At 46.0% G+C, this 25,820-nt stretch overlaps 1 protein-coding gene across 7 annotated transcripts in view; it reads left to right on the top strand.

Annotated features, from left to right (window-relative positions):
• Positions 1 to 25,820, top strand: part of GBF1 (golgi brefeldin A resistant guanine nucleotide exchange factor 1) — a 166,267-nt gene that overhangs the window by 83,989 nt on the left and 56,458 nt on the right. For 5 of the 7 annotated variants that reach the window (XM_061565075.1, XM_061565076.1, XM_061565074.1 and 2 more), the window contains exons 7-16: positions 3,245 to 3,305; positions 7,979 to 8,033; positions 12,058 to 12,093; positions 14,439 to 14,748; positions 15,702 to 16,072; positions 16,269 to 16,485; positions 17,426 to 17,649; positions 20,783 to 20,881; positions 22,205 to 22,399; positions 24,347 to 24,512. In XM_061565075.1, the coding sequence (XP_061421059.1) occupies positions 3,245 to 3,305; positions 7,979 to 8,033; positions 12,058 to 12,093; positions 14,439 to 14,748; positions 15,702 to 16,072; positions 16,269 to 16,485; positions 17,426 to 17,649; positions 20,783 to 20,881; positions 22,205 to 22,399; positions 24,347 to 24,512 (1,734 nt within the window). The remainder of the gene's footprint in view (positions 1 to 3,244; positions 3,306 to 7,978; positions 8,034 to 12,057; positions 12,094 to 14,438; positions 14,749 to 15,701; positions 16,073 to 16,268; positions 16,486 to 17,425; positions 17,650 to 20,782; positions 20,882 to 22,204; positions 22,400 to 24,346; positions 24,513 to 25,820) is intronic. The other 2 variants (XM_061565078.1, XM_061565080.1) reach the window with 1 other exon arrangement.

Raw genomic sequence — 25,820 nt, 5'->3', positions numbered from 1 at the left:
GCTCTCACAGCCACTTCGCGTGCCGACCCCTTGGTTGCAGCTCTGCCATCTCCCATTCACATGCTAATCTCTCTTTAACATGCTCATTTTCAGCTGGCAGCTTTTTGATTGGTGGAAAACGAACCACCGCCGGGCTCGTTGTCGAACACTTACATTATCATTGGCTGCTGACATTTGGGCTACACCCATTTCAAACCCTTATAAACAGTTTCCCTTGGAAGCTAAACTCCCCTTTTCCTGAAGACGAGCGCTTGCGTTGCGATCAAAACGTCGTAGTTTTCTGTTATTTTTTATTATTTTCTTTGAACCTATCTACGTGACTTTACCGAAAGACCCAATAATATAAGTCTCTACCCCGTGGCAAATGTGATACCTGCAAATCCATGATTTATCCAGGTCGATTAAGGCCGTCTCAAGCCTTCGCCATTCGTCATGGTCTGGCGATGCAAAAATCGACAGGAGTCAAACTCATTGCTCCATCGCTGAGGTGGACCTACTGTCACGTACATATGTTGAACTTCTTTTGCACCGTACGTCGCGTGCTAATCGGTGGTGCGGGGCGAAGGACAACAAACTAAACACAAAAGCAATTCTAAATATGAGCTTTCAATCTAGATGATCTAAAAGTGCATAGCCCCAGTGGTTTCCGCATATTGGAAGAGCGTTCCAGACGGCCGCAGAATTGCATCTGAATGCGTGCAATGCAGTGAACGTCTTGTTCGATGGTGAGCCAAAAGTGGAGTTGACGTGATGCTCCTTGATTTTCCCACCATTTGCTGCCATTCCATCACGAGTCTCAACCACCCTTTTCTTGTTCAATACTTTATTTCATAATTTTGTTATCGGGCCATCTTCAATACCTGCCCTATGTATACAAGCGTGTGATATGTTTTTCATTTTTATGTATGTTGAACTTCTTTCGCACTGTACATTGCCAACCGCGCTAATCAGAGGTGTGGGGGAAGGACAACATTTGTGTCCCTGCAATGGATAGTGTTTACCATAATAATAAGAATACATTTTTTAAATTCCCTTTAACCACGAAAGCTTCAGTGAGTCTCAAGTCTGTGTTTCGGAGGATCTTGCAATTCATTCATATATTTTTCACAAGTGCGAGGAAATTGGGGTGCCCAGATAAAATCCACACACGTGGGGGTGGGGGGGGGTAACACTCAAAGCTTCGCACAGATAGATTGAAGAATCCGTTGTCATACTGCAATATCTTTGATCACCTTGCAGCCCTACATGAATCTTCACCTCTGGATAAATTAATTCGCTCATTTTCTGAATGCCTTGTTGCCAATTGTGAAATCGTCAGTTAATGCCCCGGACAATTTTTGGCTCAGGTCACCCCCACCATCCTTTGCGTAAAAGAAGAACACCATTTGACAGGAAATTGGCAGTGGTTGCTTTGTGTTGGCTGGTCCCTGTTAAACTATATTTTGAATTTCCTTTACTGACCTGGGAATGGTAATGCAGAGTGCATCACCCAATGCTTGTTAGAGGTCAAAGGCACTTGCTTGACTACAGGTAAACAGCAAAACAAGACAAATACAAGACATGCATTCCTATTTCTTAATGGATGTTATTCTGACTCGTACGAGCCTTTTGTTTGAGTTAGTATCGGTATAAATTGAGTAAACATGAAATATATGGCAACATCACTCATTTGTGCTATGTTTATATTAAACATCCCTGCTTTTAAATAACCTCAGCCTGGAACACACAGAGTCGTTTGGGCCAAATTTCATGTTGAAATAAATAAGTGAAATCGGCTAGAAAAGCGCAAAGCAAATCCTTTTTACCGAGCGATGGGAGGCGTTGTAATTTTGTATTAATGCTTGTGCACCTGGACTGGATTGCAAGTGGAATGTTGCCTTTTCTACTTGCATCATGGCAAACCTTTTCAAATAAACACTCCTGACTCTTAACTACGTGCTCGCCAAGAGAGGTTTTCTCCAAACTTTTACCCTCGCGCTTAATTCAGAGTTTGATTCAAGCAAACGGTCACGCCGCTTGTAAAACCCGGACCTTCATTTTGGAAATCTGATCATGCTTATCGTAATTGAACATGCAAGGGGTATTTCTTTCATATAAATATATCTCTCGCCTTGAGAAAAATAAACAAAGAATTGTCGTTCATGAAATAACATTAACATTTTTGACATATTTATAAAATATACAAACAAGACTGTAGTTAATTGGCTCCAAGATGAAATGAAAAAAAATTATTTTGGTACCGTGAGCGTTAATGAAAGTAATTTAGTCCCCGCTCGGATGGGTAATGAAAGTTAATTTTAATTTGGAACTGACCCTGGTGTTTGCTGTGCGCCGATGCCCCCTTTGGGAGGCGTACTTTATTACTGCACGCGGCGTGGGGACCGCGGTAGCGGGGGCTGGCGGGGGGGGCAGGCGGGCGAGCTGGCTGGCTGTGCGTGCATGCGTGCGGGGGTGCGAGTTTTCTTTGTGGTGGGGGGGGGGGGGGGGGAAGGAGAGGGGGCGGGATAAAGATTGTGGTAGGGCTCGAGGCAGGGGAAATATTGGCTGGCTAATCCCACTCTCAAACAGAGTGAGCACCAGCGCCGTGGCAGCGCGCACTCTCTGGTGCCCCCCGTTGGGAAGCGCCCGTTATTACCGCGCCGCCGAGCGCTCGTGCCGCTTGCTGCCAATATTGGCGGCGTAATCCCGAGTAAACAGATGCGTTCCCCATCACTCTGCGCCTCCTCTCCCCGGGGGATCTGTGATAATGTCAGGCCTCTTGATAAAACCCTTATTTGTATATTTTATATATTTGCCTGCATGTCTTTGCATTGCAATCTCCAACTTCCATTCAATCGTGCGGCGAGCGAGTCCGTATTTATTTTCGTGCAAATAGATATGTTGGTATTTAGTTATTTATATAAAGGTGTTTTGTCGTAAGCCGTGCGCTTGGTCATTTCATATTGGATATTTTATTTTATGTTGCGAAGTTTTTGCATTTCGTCTTTACGGATACGGATTTTATTTCAAGGGTTATTGTGTTCTCACAGAATTTCCGCATTTTGTAAAACATAAAACATTATCAGCATTTTTTGTGCAGTTTTGTTATTTGGTTTGCTACTTCCAAACGTATAAACTCTGTAAGCGTGTGCTGAAATTCTCATGGGGCATAAACTTTTAACTATTTTAAGCTTCTTGTATATTACTAGTTATGCACCTCTGAATTAAGCTATCAAATGCTTTTAAACTTGCTTTTTTTGTTCAGAGCTGCTGAGGAAATCCGCTGAACACACGCTGGTGGATATGGTGCAGCTCCTTTTCGCAAGGTAAGTAAACACGGGCGAGTAGGTCATTATGTGTGCTGGCATCGTCATCCTATTTTGCCACATTTGAAGAAACTTACCTGCAAATGTACCCAATTGAGATTACACGTACCCCATCGCCCCCCCTACTGTGAAACTACAGCAGACTGTTAAAACACAGCGCCTTCACAGTAGCCTTGCGCTATTAGAATGGCACGCATACCAAACCTCAACGTTGGATGTACAACGTTGAGGTTACAAAGCCCCTTGCAGTTCTATTATAGCCGTCATCTCTGGGGTGTCTGGATGGAACTAGACTGGAGCAAAGGAGGAGCTGCTGTTGCATTGGTGTGATACTGGGCCATGGGTTTTGTGAATTCCCCATGCACCGCGTGCGTGGAATCAACGTTGGCCCCAACGTTGTTTTCAGCGCCTTGTATATTTCACAGTCATTGATTGACGGCGCCAAAAAATTATAATTATAAAAACAACTTGTATCACGTACAACTTTTTACGGGTGGACACATGTTTGGAGGCATGGAGCCAAACTCGGAGAATCTTGAAAAAAATGACCAAATCACTCGGAATGCGCCCAATCGTGTTGGTCTTTGAAAGCTCGTACGGGCGACCAATGCACGCAGCAGATGTTACTGCTGGGCCACATGGTGGGCATCAGACACAAGTAGGGCAAATCTGTTGTTGTGCTGTACATCTGTGCTCCCACGCCTATGCTTCTTACCTTAGCAAATCTCCATTGACCATCGCGGAGAACTCTGGTTAAATTATCTCAATGGCACACATGGCATGGGCAGGGTCCAGAAACGGCTCTACGCGCGCACGAGTGAAGGCAAGTGGTGCGCGACGATTTGAGCTAGCGAGTGTGTGGCCTTGAAGTGAAGTGGAGGAGAAGGGGCAGCTGCTGTGCTGCTGGAGAGAAGGAGTAGTAGTAGCCTTACAACCAGGAACCATGGCTCCATCAGGTGTCCGATCCGTGCAACTCCAGCCAGCCCCGGCGTTCAGCGTCGAACGCGGCTGCTGATACTGGTTCCCCATTGTTTGCCTCGTCAGTCGCGGCGGAAGGCTTCAAATGATTTAGTTTTTTCTTCTTCTACTTTGCATATTGATCTGGAGCTAATGCAAGCCTAAAAGTAGTTTTCTAGCCACCCAAAGTGCGATTAAAAATACATAAAGGGGTGTTTCCATTCGGCGTCTGAATGGGACATACCAAGGAGTGGCGGAGAGCAAGAGAGGCAGACAGATTATTGCATATGGATTTTGGCATTAGAATGTGTTTACCTAATATAGTAAGTGCAATTGAATGCATTCATTTTTAATAAAGGATATTGAGATTGTCAATTTTTGTTGTTGTTGGGGAATAATGATGCCATGCTTAGGAAAAATCATTAAAATAATGCATTTGTTATTTTAATATTTTACATCAACATTTCTTTCTAAATATTATATTCCTTTTGTTTCATTTAGCGGTATTTCTCAGTACGCAGTTTTATTTTTTAAGTAACTGCAAAAAATACATACATTTCAGAACTTAATGACTGATCGGCAATGAAGACTCTTTTAAAATAGACGTTGAATGGCGTTTGAATTGACTTTCAGAAAAAAGTGTCAATTTGGAATGTGTACAAAATAAACCGGGGAAATTTGCGTGGTTAAGTAGCTTTAACGTGTATGTGTTGTAGCTATTTCCTGTAAAATAAATTGAAATGTCCATCATGCTATTTATTATAACAACATTGACACTTGATAGATCCCCTGAAATACCTATAATGGTGCAGCAGTTTTATTTTTTGTAATACAGAACTTGTCTTTGATATTCATTTTGAAATGTGGCACTTTTGAGTCATGACATAGCCACACAAAGCCTATTATCACGCGTTATTGTCCTCGCGTCTTTAACATCCACTTGAAAGTAGCGCACCTGGCTAATAACAGAATCCAGACCATTAAACCTATGAAAACTGGCTCAGTGGTATTTTCGCTAACCACTAGGATATCCAGCCTAATGGGTAGTATAGCTGGATAATTTTACAGCAAGGCAATTATCCTGTAGACAGCAAGGTGCAAGTCACAGCCCGCTTGTCATTATAGCAATTGCGGTGTTGAGGAGGAGTGGCATCGCTCGCTAGAATTAAGCCCGTATAACACATCGCAGTATCACCGTGAGGGATGACGTTGGAACAGCGTCTTGGAAATGGGATGCCTTGTAATTTTACGACACCCAAGTAGGAGACATGCCTATGCCCTTTGAGAGTTCAGATAAGGCTAAGGGGTAGGTAGGTAGGCAGGTTTGTTGTAGCAAAAGTTCAGCTCACGGTCACCGCACCTTTACTGGGGCTCAGCCAGGGTGTGCGAGCACGTTGTTTGTGACGGTGGCCTCGTGCAAACCGGGAGAGGTATTAATATTTGAGAGGCTAGTACACGATTCAATAGATGCTCTCTCCGCCTTGTACATTCTTCGAAATGAATGGTTAGGTTTTCCATTGTCCCGTCACACTTAAGTAGCCCGTTGCAAGTTTGACCAGTAGGGCTCTTTGCACGACAACATTCCCTCGTTATTCACGGCGAGCGAGGGATACGTTCCGGAGATGCTCGTGAATAGCAAATTTCGCGGACAATGATATTGGCCCACAGATAGCGGATCGCCAAAATCACGGACAGCAAGGTCGCGAATAACTTGGGAATACTGTTCTGTTGCCGACTCGTGTGCAAATTGTCTTCAGCATGTTGAGTGGCCAGCAGCCGTGTCTTTTATTCGGGCGTCGGTGCGTTCAGCGCAAACGAAGACACGGCGCGGACAGAGCAGCGATGGCATTGCGTGTCTTAACGTCGTCGCTGCAAGCGGTGGGTTTAGCTGATCGATTGCATGGAGATGGAACCCTGAAAACCATTCAGAGTCCAAGAGCCTCCATCTCTTAACTTCGAGACCTTGCATTGCAAGTGTGTTTTTTGTGTGTTTTTTGTGTGTTTTTTTTTAAAGAGCCCAGAGCTGTCAAAAAAATGTATTGTTTTGAAAACAGGCACATGGTCTCTTTGGCATGTTATGGAAATATTAATATTTTAGTTAAGGCCACCACCAGCTGTAATGGCACAAATTATAGCATTCAGCTACAATTAGACTAGTGTGGACTGTAAAAGAAATACATTCCCATTTGGTTGTTTTTGGAAAATCTCTTGTTCATTTTAAATGTATTTCCTTTCACTTGTATATTATAATAGCCTATAGTTTCATGAGAGGTAATTTACTGTGCACTATGTCCATCACAGCAATATCACCATAATGTAAATATTGTCTTTACTTGATCACTTTTAATGCCTGCAGTAAATTAATACATAAGCGTACACAAAATGAAAATGAAACTGCCGAGCCATAGTTAATGCATCGTCATGATCGCAAACAAACCCATCTGCCGGCAGACCAGCCACTGCTTTGCACCCAGCACCGTGGCCGCACTGCATTGATGGCGCACGCGTCTTTAACCCCCTCCCCCCCCCTCAGATTGTTACGCAGAAAGAAAGTCGGCGGGGCTTGGGGTGGGGGGGCAGCAGGCGGGGAGGAGGCCAAGTAGTCAACAAATCCACATGAACAGAAATAGCACATAATCATTATTCTGTGTGATCCCTCGGAACGTGCCAACAAAGCCATCAGCGGTGCTGCACGGGGATGGCCTAATTAAAAAACGGGGGGCCTCTCTCTCGCATGCAATGAGCAGCGCGCACACACCACGCACGCACCCCGTGCGGCAGCTCGCAGCGACTCGCCGTTCCTGCTGGCTCCGGAACGGCTCCTGTCAGCCAGGACCCCCCCCCCCCCACCGCCCCCCAGGTTTAGTAGAGAAGCTGGCATTATGTAGTATTAGCTGCCGGCGCAGCGTGGGCCCACACGGCCGCATTAGAAATGATTAGTTCCTAGGTCGGCAGAAAGGCGGGGGATTACAGGGAAGCAGTGTGGCGGGCCCGAGCAGGTTAGAGGCAAACACGGGGGCAAGATTGGGAAAAATCCTCTCCTGAAAATCCTTACATTTCAGCGGCAGAACCTCCACGTGTTGGCTGAATTAAAAACAAATCCTGCGTTATCCTGCATTGTATGCTTCAGGTTTAATGAGGAGATTTGAAGGCAATGGTGCAAAAGCTTTTGAAAAAATTCCTGCACTTAACCCTGGCCTGTGGCCCATGTTTCTGCTAGGCTCTAACATGAAAAAGTCGACCGCTCTGCACCGTTATTTTGGTCATTACAGGCTGAAAGGGGGATTGACAAGAACAACAGCTACGTCTTAAACGCAAACTTACCCAGTTAAATCGCTATTACATGACAAGTTGTAGCATTATGAGATCAAATATTTTCACACGAAAAACATAAACATGATCATTTAACAATAAAAAAAAAATCGTTGCGGACATAGTATGAGATGGTTTGCGCAAGGCAGACGCAATACGCAGAAATTAATATAGATTTTTGTTTAACTATGATGTATGTTGAACTTCTTTCGCGCCGTGCGTAGCCAACCGTGCGAGCCAAATGACATGGGTGTATGTAAGGTTTTGGTTTTTCTGTGAAATTAGTTCAGCGTCGCGCACTTAACGTGTCACTCCGATTCCGCTGGGATCACGCTGTGGTTGCGAATGTGTGAGACTGCCGCACGCTTCTCTTTAACATCCACTGCCGCCTTTGTTTCTTTCAGGTTACCAGAGTTTAAGGAGGAGAGCAAGAGCTTCATTGTCACAAACATGAAAAAGGTATTTGAAAGCAATTACTTAATATCCATTATTTCTCGCATTTTTTTTTGTTATTTCCAGCTCTCAAAGAATCATTTGCTGGTGGTTTTCATTTGCGACGCATATTAAAAAAAACCCATTCAGAGGGTGCGTCACAGACTTGTTGAATAACGATGAGACAATACTCGATCGTGTTTAATCCACGTGAGCATTTGGAGAGGATTTTCCCCTGCCGCTTTAGTGGATTTCCGCGCACAAGTGTTGCGGTGGTTGAATTTCCTTCGAAACCCCGTTGCACATGGAGCAGCAGATGCACACACCCCCCGTGTCATTTTCACTTCCTGGCAGCCCGTAGTTTTCTCTTCACTGCGATGCTGACTCTTGCACGAATTCCTCGCGCAGGGTTCATGACTGGGCCATGCCTCTCCTCCTCATAATACCTTCACATACACGTGCTCTTAACTTAAAACGTGCTTCGCTCTTCCCTGTATTCATTACTGCAAGGACTGCGCAGTAATGCCAAGAGGGTGGAAACGTATGGGACGCATTCCTTCACGGTTATCTGATTGGATGAATAAAAACCAGAAAGCCAGCTCATGACCTCAAACATTAATTGACATGATCGAAATTTGAGAAATGTTGGACTTGGATTCTTTTAATGCTCACTTATTAATTACAAATTGAGTTAATCAAGTTTGAAAAGTGAAGTCCAATTTTACAAATGACACACGTATTACGAGACAGAAACAAGCAGTAAATTAGTTTGAATTTATTTTCTCCATGTAATAAAATAGAGCCTTTGATGAAAGCAAAAAACGAATACAAATATGCCAATAAACTCAACATGTGTTCTCTACTCCCTCGACTCTGGGATTACAGCAATAATCTTCAGACTAAAGTCTCAACACCGACGCCAAAACCAGTGACAACGTGCTCGTTACTGAATATTCACACTACGAAGTTTGCTACTCAGATTAAATGCAGAAACCTGGACTTTAATGTGATATTAAATTTAAATCCAGCTCGGCAAAATCGAGAATAACTTCAGTCAGTGGAATGTAGCACTCTGAAGTTTGTCACTAGGGGTCACTCTAAGGCAGAGTGGATGAGTGTTTTTTTTTCCCAGCAAAGAGGGCTTTTAGCTCCTATTGGACTGGTCACTCATCAGCATAGCGTGTTGCTCTAAAATCGTAGCCAAGACCTGAGGTTGTCATTTAGCTCGCGCACATCCACACAGGTGGTGTGTACAGGATGTTGACACGGGGGCTCTGCATCAGCTCATGGTAAAGGGTTTGCCTGTCCTTTCCGCATTCACGTTTGTGGCCATCCCTGTTGGTCCCTGATGGCACAGAGGGGGGTTATGTGCGGGGACCGGCTGGCCACGTGGCTGCGGCGCTGGTGACGGTGGTGACGCCCCCCACCCCCCCCATTGCCACAGAGTGCTGTTTGGCGTTTATAGCAACGCCAGTGTTGGTGCCAGCCTTTGGAGTTTTGTTCTAATACTCTGCGGTCCCAGGTAGCTGTCAGATTACTCCACAGTGACGTGCCTGCCGTCGTTGGAAAATGGGACGCAAGCCCACACCGTCCATGGTACCCATTTGCTTAATCAAATGTCACTCGGTTTAGAAAAAGAGATCATCTTTGGGGTTTTTTTTTCTTTTTGCAGAATACATTGGCCAAATGTAGTCGAAGATTGTGTATTTGTACTGTCCTTGTTTACATGAATGTTTAATTGAAGTACGCGGTATGGAAGTATTATGAACACTGTTTATTTTATGGAGTTCTAAAAGTAGGCATATAATTTTACTTGGGATTATTACTAGTACAGCATACATACGAGAGGCACTAAACTAAAGAAAGTAAAACCCACTTAATTGTATGGCTCTCATTTAGTCCTATATTCATGTATTAATCAAGTAACAAAATTGAGTTTAATTTTGGTAAGGAATTCCATGGTACTATATACCTAAAAGAAGACATGCAAGTCTTCAATTTTCATATCTCAAACCGTGGCTTGACATCTTACATTGTCCCTTGTTTATTTCACAACCCGTGAAATGCTTTTCTTTTCAATGCCAGTGGGCCATTTTTTGGTTTTCTAGTTAGCGTTAGAACATTTCTATTACAAAAAGTACTTTTTTTTTCCGTTTTTCACAATTAAGTTTACAAATGATTGTCAGATGCTCTGACTCTACATTTGGCACAATGTAGTGACCGTCTCTAATGTCGCTGCTCTGTTAACTTCAATGCATTTCCAGCCACACACCTCGGCAGGACAAATTAATATGTTTTGCCCAAGATGTCCCATCAAAGGTTATGCGTAGGGAATTTTTTTCTAACGGCTCATAACCAGGCAACCATCGCCAGGCCAACACACTTTAAAAGAGAGATCACAATTTCTGTACTACACGTATATCTTTTGGAATGTATGTGTCTAGAACTTCTTTCGCGCCGTACGCAGCCAACCGTACTAATCGAAACCAGCCCCTGTGGTGAAGGGATGTGGGCTTGTCTACTGGATACACCCTTGCTGGCTGTTCATGTCGGCGTTAGTATGCATGTGCGTATACAGCCACTGAATCGTGCCACTTGATCCTTTTGGTTGAGAATCTCACGCAGTAAGGTATGCGAATAAAAAACAAAGGGTGTGTTCTTAGTGGTTAGGCACACTTGGCGGGGGCGAATGACATTGAGTCAGTCAAGGAGTCGAAGAGGTGTTGCCTGGGCATAACCCACGGGTTGATCTAAGGATAAGCGCCGTCAAATGTCACGAGGAGCCCAAGACGCACCAATGACTAAATCAGAGCTGTCGGGCGGTGCGCATTGACGCGCACGCACGTGCTGGGGTGCCGCCCTCTTTAATCGAGAATTAATGGGAATTATCGCATTAACTCTCGCGCAAAATGTGTAGGATTAGGCAGCCCGATGTCATTTTCTGAAGCGACACGGTCTGGCCGTATTCGTAGTTGGCCGCAGTCAAACGCGTGCCGCCCTCTTTAGGGAGTCACAATGTGGGAAGGAAATGTATTTCGAGGGGTTTGTGTGGCAGTAGGCTTTGCTGCTGCTGCTGATGGTAGCTTGCTTCTTGCGTTGAGAAAGCTGCATCAGAGTAATCAGAATATTTATTTGTACCAGAGGAATCTGATGAGCTGTAAAGCTCTTTTTCGCAGATGTCCAGTCGTGTTACAACAAGAAACAATACAACGACACGGTATGAGTGCAAGATATAGGGAAGGAAAGCAAATCACAAAAAATAATAATGTGATGTTGCACCATAGAAAATTCAATACATTAAAATATTACACCAGAACTTGTTAATAAATAAACAGACAGTTGCTGTTAATCTGATCAAATGCATTATGGATACGGTGACATTGGGTAAAATGTACAAATACAGCCCTCGTGCATCTTTGTATTCACCTTAAGGAGCATCGCCAACTATTGCACAGAATGGACCGCTGTACCGTTAGTGAGCACGCGCAATGCAGACTCGTAGCGGCAGCCTGTCTGTGCCAATAGTCACTGCCCGCTGGCACCTCGGGGGGCTGTAGGCCGTCTCGTCGCTAACTAACTATGAACTCACTTTTTTACTTTAGCAGGTAAAGCCCACTGAGCTCTTGAGCACTTTTTTCAGAAGCGACCGGTCCACAAATGATAGTTCAACGAAGTGACTTATCGCATGGAGATTTCCAGCATCTTAAATACTCTAAATGCACGTTTCTGAATGTGGGAGGGAAAAACGAGAGGACCCGGAGAAAAATCCACTCGACCACGGGGAGAGAGACGTGCAAACTTCAAATATACAGCAGGCGTCAGGTTCGGGAACGAACCCACGACCTCTTGTATACCAGGCGATGTAGTTAACATCTCGCAAAACTGTGGCGCCCTTGGTGTATGTTGGCCGGGACTGTACCCGGAACCGGTCCCGGCTCTGTGGCGGTGGTGGCAGCGGCGTCTGTTGAACAGCCACGTGGACCGCTCGCATTAACTGTGCGCTGTAACCCAACACACTTCCCACCCCTCTGCTTTCTCTCTCTCTCTCGAGGCTTACACTGTGTTGTGGAAAAATAAACGTGTTCAGGTAAGAGGTTGTCCCGAAGCTCCGTCCGTAAAAGCGTTCGAATTACATTAATGTGGAGCCGTTTAACAGCTTTCCATTCGGCACGAATGCCCCCGTTTAATTACGTAAAGTGTTTTCGTTTACTGAACTAAATGAGCATGCTTAAGGAACGTAAACAGCATGGTGCAATAATACAACACTACTGGGGTTTTTTTTTGCTGGAAAGAGGCTTTTTTCCAAATTGGGGTGGATGTTGTGGTCTGCCTGAAAGGACATTTGCATGCTGTGGGGGGCAGTGTGAGGGGACGAGACAAAAAATAAGACTTTGTGTGAGGCTCGCGCAGTCTTCGTCAGTGTTGTCAATAGGTGGGTTAGACTCCTTGTTCCTTTCCAAAGTAATCGGAGTTACGCGGGGAGATGTGATGCGTCTTGCGCTCGTGTGCAAGGTATCATCCGAGATGTTTTGTGTCAGGGCATGACACAATTGCGTCATTTGTTGGCTTTATTATTATGTATTACAATACATAATAAATATCCTTTTGTCAATGTTACTTCTGGATGAAAGCCACCCCTATTGGTTATGGAAGTTGTTTTGCAATACTTCACCATGCTGGTCAGTGCACGTTAATGATAGGGTTTCTCCTGGACTGGTTTAGATGCCACTTGCCGCACATAGGTCAGGGGTTAAAGTTCAGTGCGCTGAGTGACTGCATCGCCACATCCACAGAAAAAAACAGGCAGGATGATGGTTTGCTGCAACTTAAAAAAAAAACTACGAACATTTTAAATGTCACTCTGTTAAAAGTTAGCATCGTTATGCGCTGGTCACGTAATACCGGGGTTATAATTTTTGGGGGAAATTAAGTGGTTAGTGTTAGTACTTTTAATATTGTAACTTTTAGGATTTAGCCACAGTTTTTGTTCAAACAAGCAAACACCTTTAGGTATACAGTATCCCCAAACACAAAAGAATTTTTGCAATACGGAAATATAGAATATACAACATTTCTATTCCCTTATTTTTGTCTGGAGTGGGATTAACCTTGCCACGGGGCACGTACAGCTGCCCCGGCTATTTTCTCGGTCTGATCGCTTAGTAATCTTCCTGCTACAGTATTTGGTGCACACACTTACAGCTGATGAATAGGCCTCAGCTCCAATCAATCATCAGTGTCTCACCCCCCCCCCCCACCCCAGCTTGTGACTGCGTTTGTGTCTTGGCAGCCGGCTGGATGCCCTTGGGGGGGGTGATGTGTGGCGACTGGGATGGGTGTGTGAGTAAATAAAATTAGCGTTAAAATATTATTGCGACATTTGAACGTGAATTTACCGGGCGCCGCTGTGGCGAGATGCTAACTCCCTCGACTGGTATGCAGGAGGTCGTCGGTTCGATCCCGACCCTGATACCTGTATATTTCGAGTTTGCATGTTCTCCACGTGATCGTGTGGATTTTTCTTCGGGTCCTCCGGTTTTTCCCTGCATGCTTAGAAACATGCGTTTTAGAATATTTGGCTGCTGTGGATTTGCACATGATAAGCCACTTCGTTGAGCTATAATTTGTGACCAGGTTGCTTCTGAAAAAGAGCCATATAGCTCAGTGGGCCTTCCCTGGTTAAAATAAAATAAATATTAAATTTAAAAATTACGTGTTCTCAGCGCAGCACTCCCCCGCATGGCATTTATAACCACGTGTGTTTGGACACTTGGTAAATATACAATTTTGTATTGTAATATTTCGTTTAAGTAAATATTAATTTAAAAAAATGTACAACCACTGTTCATCATTAATAATAAGCAGTATTGGATTGTTTTAATGAATTAAAATGATTGTGGTATTCCTCCACGGTGAGTAGTTTATGAATGAGAAGACATTTTGTGATTAACTGCTCGCTTTGACTAACACGTGTGCACTGTCACAGTCATCCTGTGTTCCTGGTCAGATTTCCAAAAGTTAACTGCAGTGCAGTCAAACCTTAAAGTACATTTGAAAAAAACATTCATATGTATGGATTATGTAACGCTTTTCAACATGTCGCCGATGGGAAGCTGTGGGGACGAAAGGCTCTTGTCCTTTTTTTAGTAGTTTGTGCCACAAAGTTTTTGCCACCCCTTTGATCAGTTTGGCCAGTTTTAAATAGCGCAAGTCTCTACTAGCTACGTTATACCAAAACTTGTTCACATTGGACCATCTTTACCAGAGTTGCAGCACTCCGCCACATCCAGTATTAGACGGACGATTGGAACTAATGCATAAACACCTTCAACTTCAGTTGGAAAGCGTTACAAATATTTTGCTCATAAGCTGCAGTGGATTTACGACGGGCATCGTAAGGTGAGCCCTCACCCTGCTCTGCCTGAAATGCAGCTCAAGATGCGCGCGGGAGGCATGGTCGACCAGAAGTGGAAGAAGCAGAAACGGTCTCCTCGCGCGTCGCGCCATGCAGCCGCGGCCGGCACCGCGGGGAAGGCGAGCGGCGGGGGAGGAGGGGGCGCCGGTGGCAGCGCCGGCAGTGGCACCAGTCGGCTGCCATCTGGGCAACCCTGCGTCGATTCCAGGGCTCGGGAGCAAGCGCAGGGCTCGCTAAGCGACGCTGGATTGCCGTCTCCGAGCGAACAGCCAGCCTGTGACTCGTTGAGCGAGCTCACCGCAGACCACACGTCGTCTCAAGAGTCCGGTACGTGGGCAGCCACCCATCACGAAGAGCCGGAAACACCGATGCTCGCTTAGTTTTGCATTGTGCTCTGAGGCAGGGTTTTCTGTCAGCGTTTACGGATCATTTCTGTTCAAATCAGGATATTAATTATACAGTAAAACCTTGGATTGCGAGTAACCTGGTCTGCGAGTGTTTTGCAAGACGAGCAAACATTTTAAATAAATATTAATTTGATAAACGAGCGAGGTCTTGCAATACGAGTAGTACGTGTATACGCTTTGTCTGCCGAGCGTCACGTGATCACAACTGATATCCGAGTGCTTTGATATACGAGTGCTTTGGATTACAAACACGTTTCCGGAACGAATTTTGCTCGCAATCCAAGGTTTTACTGTACTTGAGGAATCCGATGAACTGTAAAGCTCTTTTTCACAGATGTCCAGTAGTTTCTCAGATGTCCAAATACCAGTCAAGTCATTAGACGCTGCATGTGCCTGATTGTAAACACGATGAGAGCGGTGATGTAATTGAAAGTTTAAATCGGCACATTTTTGTGACGTAGGGCTTGTTTAGTAATCATCAGACACATGCAACGTGTAATGGCTTTATCTTAATATTTTTTACCCGTCATTTTTATTTAATCAGAAATGATTGGCCAATTGTCAGGATCTACCATCCCTTAGCGTATTTTTTTTATTCATAATCTCTCAAAACCATTTATCTCCTGTTTCCTCCCTTTTATAATTGTAACATTCATAATACATGTCAGGGTATAAAAACAAAGTGACTTTTAAGATTCAAAGAAAAAGTGGTAATTTCTATTTACTAATTAGCGAAAGGTTGATGTTGGTGTGGTTTTACTTGGAGCAGCATCAAAGCAAATTCTTGTGCGCCCACTTGCCGTCTCGCTACTGCCTACCCGCCGTGTACCCGTTCCAATCCCTCTCGCTAATTCTACTTATCGTCCTCCGCAGTGGGGGCCGGGTTACCCCGCTGCCCGTCGGACCCGTCGCTGGCGTACAGCGAGCAGGCGTCCTCGCCGGACACCCCACTGTCCGAGGACCCCGCGAGCTTGGCGATGGACAGCGGGAGGGGCGGCAGCGAGGAGGTGTCGCGAGATGACCCGCCGCCGTCGCCGCGCCGCGGCCTCGGTGACGTGCTGGTCAGCGACAGGTGCCTGCTCAACTCCGCCGCCGCCGCGGACGATGACCGCCGCCTTCAGAACCACGCGGGGGCACGTGAGATCGGCGAGGAGGAGGGGCGCGGGCAGCAGCACGAGCAGCAGCACGAGCACGAGCAGCAGCAAGAGGCCGACATGCTCGAGCAAGACAGAACCTCGGCAGATGTGAGTCTTGGTCTCCTGTCATGCAACAGAAGTAGCGGGAACAATATGTTGTCTAATGAGCCCACATCGCCATCATCAGATGGCAAGTACAGCGATGGATTTTTGAATCTGTGCGAAGCTTTGAGAGTTATCCCCGGACATTCCAGTTTCTTCCCCACCAGCCCAATGTGTATTTCGCACGACCGCTCTCCTGCAGGTGGTGTCCGAGCAATGCCCAGACGATGCAGCCGACACCTCGGGAGGGGGGAAGGGTCACTTCCTGTCTCGGGAGACGATTCCCGAGGACTCGGAGGGCCAGGAGTCGCCGTGCGAGCCGCCCCTGCGTGAGGGTCGCGACCTCGACTACGTGAACCCACGCGGGGTTCGCTTCACCAACTTCTCACAGAGCGCCCCCAGCAAGGAGAACCACGCCGGTGCGATGGATGTTCTGCGCGGGCCGTTCAGTTAGTGGCCACGGGGATAAAAGAGTCGATTTTAATCAATGAAATGGCAAATTGTTCCATGCCAACATTTGCCAAAGCAACATTAAATTAGACCGTGGAGACATTGTACGTGTTAACTAGTCATGCTCCCGTTACAGCCTCTCTAAGGTCGTATTTGAACTTGTGCGGCATTGTATCTGACCATGATCAATGGCTGCTTCCTCATTGTGCCAGCCTCTTGTGCAGCAACTGCACTTTATATATATATAAAAAAATATTTGCTTGGTTGTAGGGTTTTCATTTGCTTGGAAGTGGCTGTATATGGGATTTGGTCCTTGTATATAGTTAATGTACTGTGTTATGGAATGCTATTAGCATGAATAACGCTATCGAAAATGAAAGTATTAATCAATTTATATGTTATCTAAATCCAACCACTTCTCAGTACGCTTTACATAAGTGACGGACAATGTTAGGGAAGAAGGTGAAATGGGAAGGGGTGGGGGGGATGGTGGTGTGGGACACACGGGGGGGGGGGGGAGAGGAAGCAGCACCGTGGCACAGCTAGGGGTCAATGAGGCCAAGTTCAGGGGGGGGGCGGACGTAGCAACCAGAGCCTGCTGAGTCCTGGAAGGGCAAGACCCATCACCAAAGAGTCCCAAAGACAGTCAGAGCAGCACAAAAGAGTACCAGGGCAATCCCCAGGGCAGCCAGTGTCCATCGCCAGCATGTCTTTGGGGCAGCCAGGGCAGCACTCTTGAGTCACATGGCAGCCTTGGGAAGTTGAGGCCCCCACACCACCTGTGACCTCTAGTGACAGCCAGAGCAGCAGCAGCAATAGCACACACGCACTCACGCTACCGTCAACTCATCGAGGAGTCTTGTTCCTCCCCCTACCCTACCCCTCTCTCGGTGGGCGATCGCCACGCAGGCGGCACGACGGTGCTGCTGCCCTACGGCCTGCCCTGCGTCCGCGAGCTCTTCCGCTTCCTGGTGTCGCTCACCAACCTATACGACCGCCACAACTCGGACGTCATGGTGCACATGGGGCTGCAGCTGCTCACCGTGGCCATGGAGACGGCGCACGAGAGCGTGGCGCACTACGCCTCGCTGCTGGCGCTGGTGCAGGACGACCTGTGCCGCCACCTCATCCAGGTGGGTGGCGAGATGTTGACTACCTCGCCTGGTATGCAGGAGGTCATGGGCTTGATCCCGACCCTGACGCCTGCTGTGTAATTGGAGTCTGCATGTCTCTCTCCCCGTGGTCGTGTGGATTTTTCTCCGAGTCCTCCGGTTTTTCCCTCCTGCAATTAGAAACGTGCGTTTAGAGTACTTAAGCTGCTGTAAATTTCCACGTGATAAGCCACTTCATCATTTGTGGCCAGGTCACTTATTGAGAAAGAACTGTATAGCTCAGTGGGCCTTACCTGTTCAAATACAAATAGGTGAGAGCTGGGCACATGCGGACCGACATGTGCGCCAAGTGCAAGGGGGTCCTCTTGAACCCCCTGGTTACTCTTATGCGTGGAAACCAGGTGGAGAGCTGGCCGAGAGTATATTTACGTAATTCGTAATTGCTGCTGAGTGAAGGCCCAAAAGCCCAGAATGTCACGTCGCCACTGTTCTCGTGCAAAACTTGTGCCGCATCAAGCCGAGTGCCTTGCCCGCCAGAAAGAGCGCGTTTAGGAAAAGGCATTGTCACGGTCACTCCAGGACCGCTTGGGAACTTCCTGAGAAGGCACAACGTCTGCTTTTAAGCCAACTCTCCGACTGAAATGTCGCCATTTGAATCCACGGCGAATGGAAACCGAAATAAATAAAGTTACGGCTGTGCAGTGTCCCTGCCACCACTTCATGAAATTCAAATTACACTCTTTAAAGTTTTACGCGCGTCATGCTTAAATTTAGTGCGAGCGCGGGACGGCTTTTTTGGCAGGCGGGCTTCGATAATTTGCCGAGGCGGTGACGGATCGGCACTATCCAAGTAATTAGCTCATCCCTGGCAAGAACAGAGGCCTGTTGTGCGGGCGTCCTTGTTGCAGCCGCCACCAGCCGCCTCCTACTGTGCCACACCCCCCCACACCCACCACAGTCCAGATGCAGCCCCCGCGCTTCACACAGCAGGTGTGTGGCCTCTGCGCCAAGCGAGGCGCGTGCGTGCACATAAAACTACCACCAAAATTGGGCAAAAACCACAAGGTGGATTACGTGGGGGGGGGGGGGGGGGGGATAAGTGTGAGAACACTTGGTGGGAAACTGCTCCCAGAGCGACAAAACATTGCACTCATTGTTTTAGCGCATTAATTCGGTAATTGTGGACGGGAGATTAGCCGCGTTTTTAGTCTGAGCGTTGTAAAGTGGCGTGCCTGGGATGACACCGTGCGTCGGACACTTTCGCTTTGCGTTGTTTCTGGATGTTTTTGAGCGTGTTTGTCGAGCTTTAGTCAGTTTAATACGTAGGGTTTCGACCAAAATCATCCATAATATCCATTTTTCTTTTTGGGTTGGATCGCGTGAATATATAAATGTATCGTTAAACCCGCCACCCCCCGACAGCCAGGGTTGTCACGTAAACAGAACGTGCCACTTTGTTACTAGTACAGCACACCGGTTGTGTGTTGGAGACCAAATCCACAACATTTACAATCTTGAGTTCGACGTTTCGCCAGTAATTCCAACTAGCATCGTCAGGCGGACAGCCAGATGTGTGGAGATATCCTGTTTCTGCATTTTCCCTTTTAACCGTTGGCGGTTTTGGCATCGGCCGTTGAGCGTCGAACTCGCAGAAGAACTCGAGCCAAGTGAGAGGGGGACCTCCCGGCTACGGTGACAGGTGGTGCAGTTGTCAGACGAGGTTCGAACCCCGTGGGATCTCTCCGCTCTGCCACCTGTTGGCCAGCGCCCAAGGAGCACCCTCTGCTGGGCTTACTCGGAGGGTACCGTCATCCTTCGAGGCATTCGGCTGCGTAGCAATGCGTCATTTAACTCATTCAAATTGATTCTTACGCTCACTTGAAACGCATCGGGATGTCCAAATTGCACAAGTGTTGCTTGTTGGATAATCCAGATAAAAGAACTGCGCAATGCAGAAACAAACCATTCACAATACAGACTAAATGGCAAGGTGTAAAATAATTGATTCCCGAATTGAATTGCAAACCAGAATCATGACAATTGGTGAAATCCCTGGGAGGGGGGGGGTGAATGTGCTTTAAATATATACTTAGCTGACTAAGCCCTCATCAAATATGAGGACTGAAAATTTTAATTATATTTTTATATTAGAGTGCAGTTTGCACTGTTAAGCACGGTTTTAAGAATTAAATAAGGCTCGCAAGGCTACACCAAAACTAAATTGATTTGCATTCATTAATTCTTTCGCATGATAATGTTTATTCTAATTTACTTGTGCAAGGCCAACCATCATATTGTGTGAGTGTGTGAATTCTGAAAATGGGCTAAGGTTAAAGGCTAGCATAGATTTGTTCATGTAAACCGTAAAGAAAACGTTAAATATAAAAATATGATGCAGAACATTGGGCACACATCTCTTTCCAGTGCTGCATTTTAATGATCAAACGAGTTCAGGCCCAGACGCTTCACATTTCTGCGGAGATATTTCACTCGAAGCGTGCAAGTGTGCCCGAGACATTTCCCAGATGGCTCAAAACTAAACTTTACAGTGCCGAGACGTTTCTGAGAGCAAATGCACGATAACCAAATGCGATAAAAAAAAATTCCGTGCCAAAGATTGTGCAAAAAGTGGAGAAAGTTGGTAATCCCGAGCGAGCGGTTGACACGGCGCTTGCAGTGCGCGTGTTCTTTTAATCTTTCGGCAATCCCAGCACGCTCGATGAAAGTGTGGGCACAAGCCATGCAGTTCAGGTGCTGCTGCTGCTACTGCAGATTTTCTAGCATGCGTGCTGACGGGAGCTGCTACGTGTGTGCGCGTGTGAGTTGTGCGTGTCTTGTCGCGGTTATCGCGCTGCGTTACGAACCCAGCGACCCGAATTCGATTCCCGCTTACGGCCAACACCAGTGACAATTATCTGAATCGGCCCTTGTCCTCCCCTAGGTCGACTCAGCATCAAATGAGTACCTGGAGCAGGGTCTAAACATCGCCACAAGGGGAGACGAAGGCGGCCGGGCATGGTGCTGGCCCCACTCGCCCCCTTGTGTGTCGTGCCGGCCTTCATAGGTGTTATCCACTAGCAGCACTTGCCCTAACAGTCTGTTAAGGCTATACGGGGGATCTTTGTCTTTGTGTGTGTGCGTGCGTGTCGTGCAGCTTCTGGGCATGGAGAGGCTGGGGCTGTTTGCAGCCTCCCTCCGAGTCTGCCTGCTCCTCTTTGAGAGCATGAGAGAGCATCTCAAGTTCCAGTTGGAGGTAAAGGCGCATATCTTTCTGACCACCCACCCGATTGTAAATTTTTTTGTATTGTTTTTATGATGGTACAACATGACCGCAGTACAAAGTACATATCTCGTGACGAAGGGAGGGGGCACAGATGCTCCGCGGACACCCGATTGGCAATTTAAATCCAACCTCTATTGTGTCTTACTCCTTGCTTGTTCGGTTACGTTCCTATATTGTTATCTTGTATGTGATATTTCTAAAAGTATTTCAGTTTTGGCAAAGCTTATTATAAGACAAATTTTTGTTTCACCTTTTGTTATCTGTAGTTTTCCCCTCTGGGAACATGCTACTACCGTCAGTGACATTTGTATCTCTGTATAGCCACCAACCCACACTGAACAGCGTTGTGAATTCTGGGCTCAGAGTTATTGTTTGTCGGACAGATTCCTGACAAACAAATCCTCGCAAGTGCGTTGTTCCGAACAGTGGCTAACCTCAAGTTGTGCCTGCTGGATGACCGAAGCAATATCGCTAACGAGTTCTTAGAAAAAAACCTTTTTAAAATGTCTCCATGTCAAGTGATTTATGGTAGAGAAGGGAAAAAACGAGCGACCTCTCCCCCGTCACGTACGAACGCGCGCAGCCTCGCGCAGCACTCAAGTTCACACCTAGCAAATTGTGCAACGTGCATTGTTAGAATGTGGGCGGACGGATTATCGTTATTATAAAAAAAAAACTACTTTGAAAATAAAAAGTAGACTTATCTTTATATTTGGCGTGTGTATAGAATCACTACGGGTAGCAATAACCTACCTGTCTTAAGCCTTTTATGGAAAAAGCCAAGTGAAGGCAACCAACTGGACATTCTAGAAGACGGGGGAGAAATGTACCCAAGTCAGAATGCATCATTTTCTCGTTACATTTTTTCCATTTGATGCGTTCCTAGTTCTTCACTTGTCGATCATTCAGGTGGCATCTGCTTCCGTTACGCAGTTTGATTCCAATTATGCTCATCGGTACCATGTCACGAGATCATTTATTCATATCGATGTTTTATTTTTAATCTTTTGTTTTTGTTGTTACTGCTGTGCTCGCGCACCACGGATTTCCGATGTAGAATAACTAGGCAGCTGCCCCCCACACCTCCGATTGGCACGGTTGGCTACGTACTGTGCGAAAGAAATTCAGCATGCATATGTGACAACTCAAATCAACTCAAACTCATTGTGAACTCTCGCAGAGCAATGCATCGTCCCCGCTATAGAGAGCATTTCCCGGAAGCAGCTTTCACGGGAGCACTTTTTGCGTGCGAGTTCCACGTCGAGTCACAGCAGTCGCCGGTGCCGCGTGCAGATGTACCTGAAGAAGCTGATGGACGTGATCACGTCGGAGAGCCCGCGCCTGCCGTACGAGATGAAGGAGATGGCTCTGGAGGCCGTGGTGCAGCTCTGGCGCATCCCGGGCCTCGTCACAGAGCTCTACATCAACTACGACTGTGACTTCTACTGCTCCAACCTCTTTGAGGAGCTCACCAAGCTCCTGTCCAAGGTGAGGTCTCCTGGATGTCCGGAGCGGGGCCCGCCCGTGTCCGGCTCTGCCACCACAGTTGCCACTGGGCGTCTCCGCCACTGCTGGATAAGGATGTGTCTCTTGAAACAAATTTGATGCGTTCCTAGGTCTTTACTTGTCGATCATTCAGGTGGCATCTGCTTCCGTTACGCAGTTTGATTCCAATTGTGCTCATCGATACCATGCCACGAGATAAGTTATTCATATCGATGTTTAATTTTAGTTGTTACTGCTGTGCTCAAGCACCACGGATTTCTGATGTAGAATAACTAGGCAGCTGCCCCCCACACCTCTGATTGGCACGGTTGGCTACGTACTGTGCGAAAGAAATTCAGCATGCATGCAATTGCGTCGTTGATGTTTGTACCCTGCACTCGGTGCAACTCGCTGATTAAAATGTTGTAAGTTTAAGTCCCATTACATTTATTATTTCAGTCTGCCAATCATCTGGCGACCTTAACCTCACCACATTCACTCTGAAGAGTTTTGCCGCAAGTTCTTTAGGATTGTATTTTGTAGTGAGAATTAATTAGCATTGTCCATCATCAATAGCCTCTTGCTTGGTGTCCCTACCCAGTGCTGCACTCATCTATGTCACAGCTCTAGTTTTGGGTGCGTGCAGTCGTCATTGATTTAACGTGCTCATTTATTTTCAATGTGTACATTAGACCCAGTTATGTTACTGACGACTTTTGCTTGATAACATCGGCTTGATTGTGGAACATCCAGAACCGTTGCTTTTTTTCTTTTTCAAGGACCCAGGACCAATGCTTTTTTACGTGGACAGTTTGTCATCCATAATATCGTTGTTGTATTAGAATCTTATTTCCCATGAGAATGTTGAATATTTAACAAGCTGTAGCGTGTTATACATTTTTTCTTCTTCACCAAACAGTACTAATAAGTTTGTTAAGAGTCACTTATTTGAGGGAATGTCTCCCTTGAACAAGGTTACTTGTTCATAATAGAGGTTTTTGTTTGGGTTAGATTGCGTAAATATAAATGTGGCGTTAAACCCGCCACCACCCGACACAGCCAGTTTGTCATGTCAAGGCAATGAACACGTGACACTCACGGCGTTGGCGTGATGGTGCAACACGTGTCTGTGGTGAATCGCCAAGTGTTCTGCTGGCTCACCTGCCAGATGCGCCATTGGCTCAGTGCAGATGGGGTTGTGCTCAGAACCAACTGTATTGCAAAAAAAACCCGTCCCATTCACGTTCCATTCCGCTGCTCGTGTTTGCGAAGTGGTCAGCATGACCCAAGCAGATACAAGCTGGTAAATGTATCAGGCCAAATTAAATGCTTGCATAAATATGCCAAAGTTTTATTGCCAAGATGAGAAATTACAGTGGCCCACAACTTGTTCATTTTATTACGTTTTGATTTTGTCCTATACCACTGAGTTTGCTACTGTGTTCCTAGACCGCTTCATTCTTTTCTAACGACCCCATCGCTATAGCATCTCACCAAGTTGCATCCCATAGTACAACAAAAAACCCAAGTTAACAAAAGACATGGATAAGTGTTGGTGCTGCGCCACGTATGGAGCTGTTTTATTTTGTGGAACAGGTTTTTAAAATGCTCCTTACACACGCTCAAGGCTGCTGCCGTGTGGAAGTTGATTTTGGTGGAAGTTTTGTAAATCCGTACTTCGACACCCCATTGATATCCAGTAAAGCGAGACCTAAAATTTAGCTGTTTGTATCTTCAACAAAGTAAAATGTAACCTACAACAAAATATGTGGTGCAGCATCCCGTGGCGTTGTTAAACCACAAGGCTCACGGGTCTCCAAGGACTTGGAGCGCGACCCATGCAATCTTGTCAATGCCAATTTATTTTCACCAGACAAAAACGGTGTTGCACATGAAATCAGCGCTTGCCGACACTAACGAAGTTGGGGTCTTTGTTTTGCTTGCGTGCAGAACGCGTTCCCGATCACGGGGCAGCTGTACACGACGCACTTGCTGTCGCTGGAGGCGTTGCTGACGGTCATCAACAGCATCGAGGCGCACTGCCAGCCCCGTGCCACCAGCAGCAGCAGCGCAGCCAAGGCTGGGGAACTACCAGAGCCCAGCGCCACGGACGCCGGTAGGGACCACGGGAAGGCCTCGTGGAACGGGGATTGTCGTAATTTTAAAATGCTTTGTGGTGTGTTGTTTATTGATTTAATTTTAGGTCCTGGAATCTGAAATGGCCAGAAACTACGAGCATCACTGATAGTTTTTTTTAGAAAAGGATTAACACATGTCTTGAATTGAGCAAAGTTATAGGAACTTGATAAATTAGTTTATGGAGTGAGTTCTACAGCCAAGCTGCATAAGGAAAGAAAGAGATGTATCATGTCGTTTATTATCATGGTTGAACACAGTGGGGATAAGAAAAAACAGTTAATCTGGTAGAGTTCTTAGGGTGGATGGAAGTATTAAGGCGTCAATTCCTTGAGTTGCAGTGCTTTTGTGGTATAGCGATAAAAGTAAATGTACAACAGTAAGACAGGGACTGTAGTGACTCATCGATTGCAAAATTCAACTGAAGTAGGCCCAAATTTTCCCTGGATTTGTCACTCATTCAGGAATATTGGAAGTTGTCATTGTTGTCTTAGCAACCAGCCATGTCAACATCGGTGGCAATTTTATTACATGAAGCACGATGCTGTGGTTTTCATTTTTTTTTATTTAATATTTAACTTTCACTTTCAACCGACTTCAAAAGAAAAGGTTTTCGTTAATTTACTTCTAGACAGACCAGACACCAAAGCCCCGCACGGACCGCAAAGCATGCACACGTGCGCACATTTTAATACGCGGAGATTCGTACAGATGCGCGCACGTGCAAAAGTTCTTGTGCCCACACACACAGACATGCACAGCTGCAAGATTATTGAAAGATTCTTTTGGAGAGCCTCAATGACAAAAAATATCACGGAAATCCAAGGCAATATATTTCCAGTGTTTGATAAATACACAAAGGCATTTAGTTATTAATTTATGTGTGCGCTTGGTATCTGGATCAATGCAGAACTCTCTTGAAGTTTATTCATTTTTGAGAAGGGTTTTATCTAAATCCTTTCTTGAAAAAAAATGCTCGATTTGTCATCTAGTTGGAGGTTGTTGATAGGATATGAATCTGGATACTGTGATTTTAAAGGGGACATGTTGAATAATTATGATTGAAACATAGCAGGCGTAAATTTATATGATACCAAAGTAAATAGTGAGTGGACTTTATCTTGTTCTGAGTGGAATTCAGCTGAGTTTAGCTGCGTTATGCCCCTTACTCGGACTGAGTTTCACCATGAGCTTGCTTGTAAACTTTTTTTAATTTAAACCAGCTTGAGAGCTCCTTGAGGCAACACATTTCTTAGAGTGCAGACCTGGGATAAATATAGGTGCAATG

The sequence above is a fragment of the Lethenteron reissneri genome, chromosome 34, assembly GCF_015708825.2.
Source record: "Lethenteron reissneri isolate LAM-NWPU_2019-01 chromosome 34, ASM1570882v1, whole genome shotgun sequence".
NCBI lineage: Eukaryota > Metazoa > Chordata > Hyperoartia > Petromyzontiformes > Petromyzontidae > Lethenteron > Lethenteron reissneri.
Note: the sequence above shows the minus strand (reverse complement) of the source record. Positions and strands in the feature narration are given on the sequence as shown.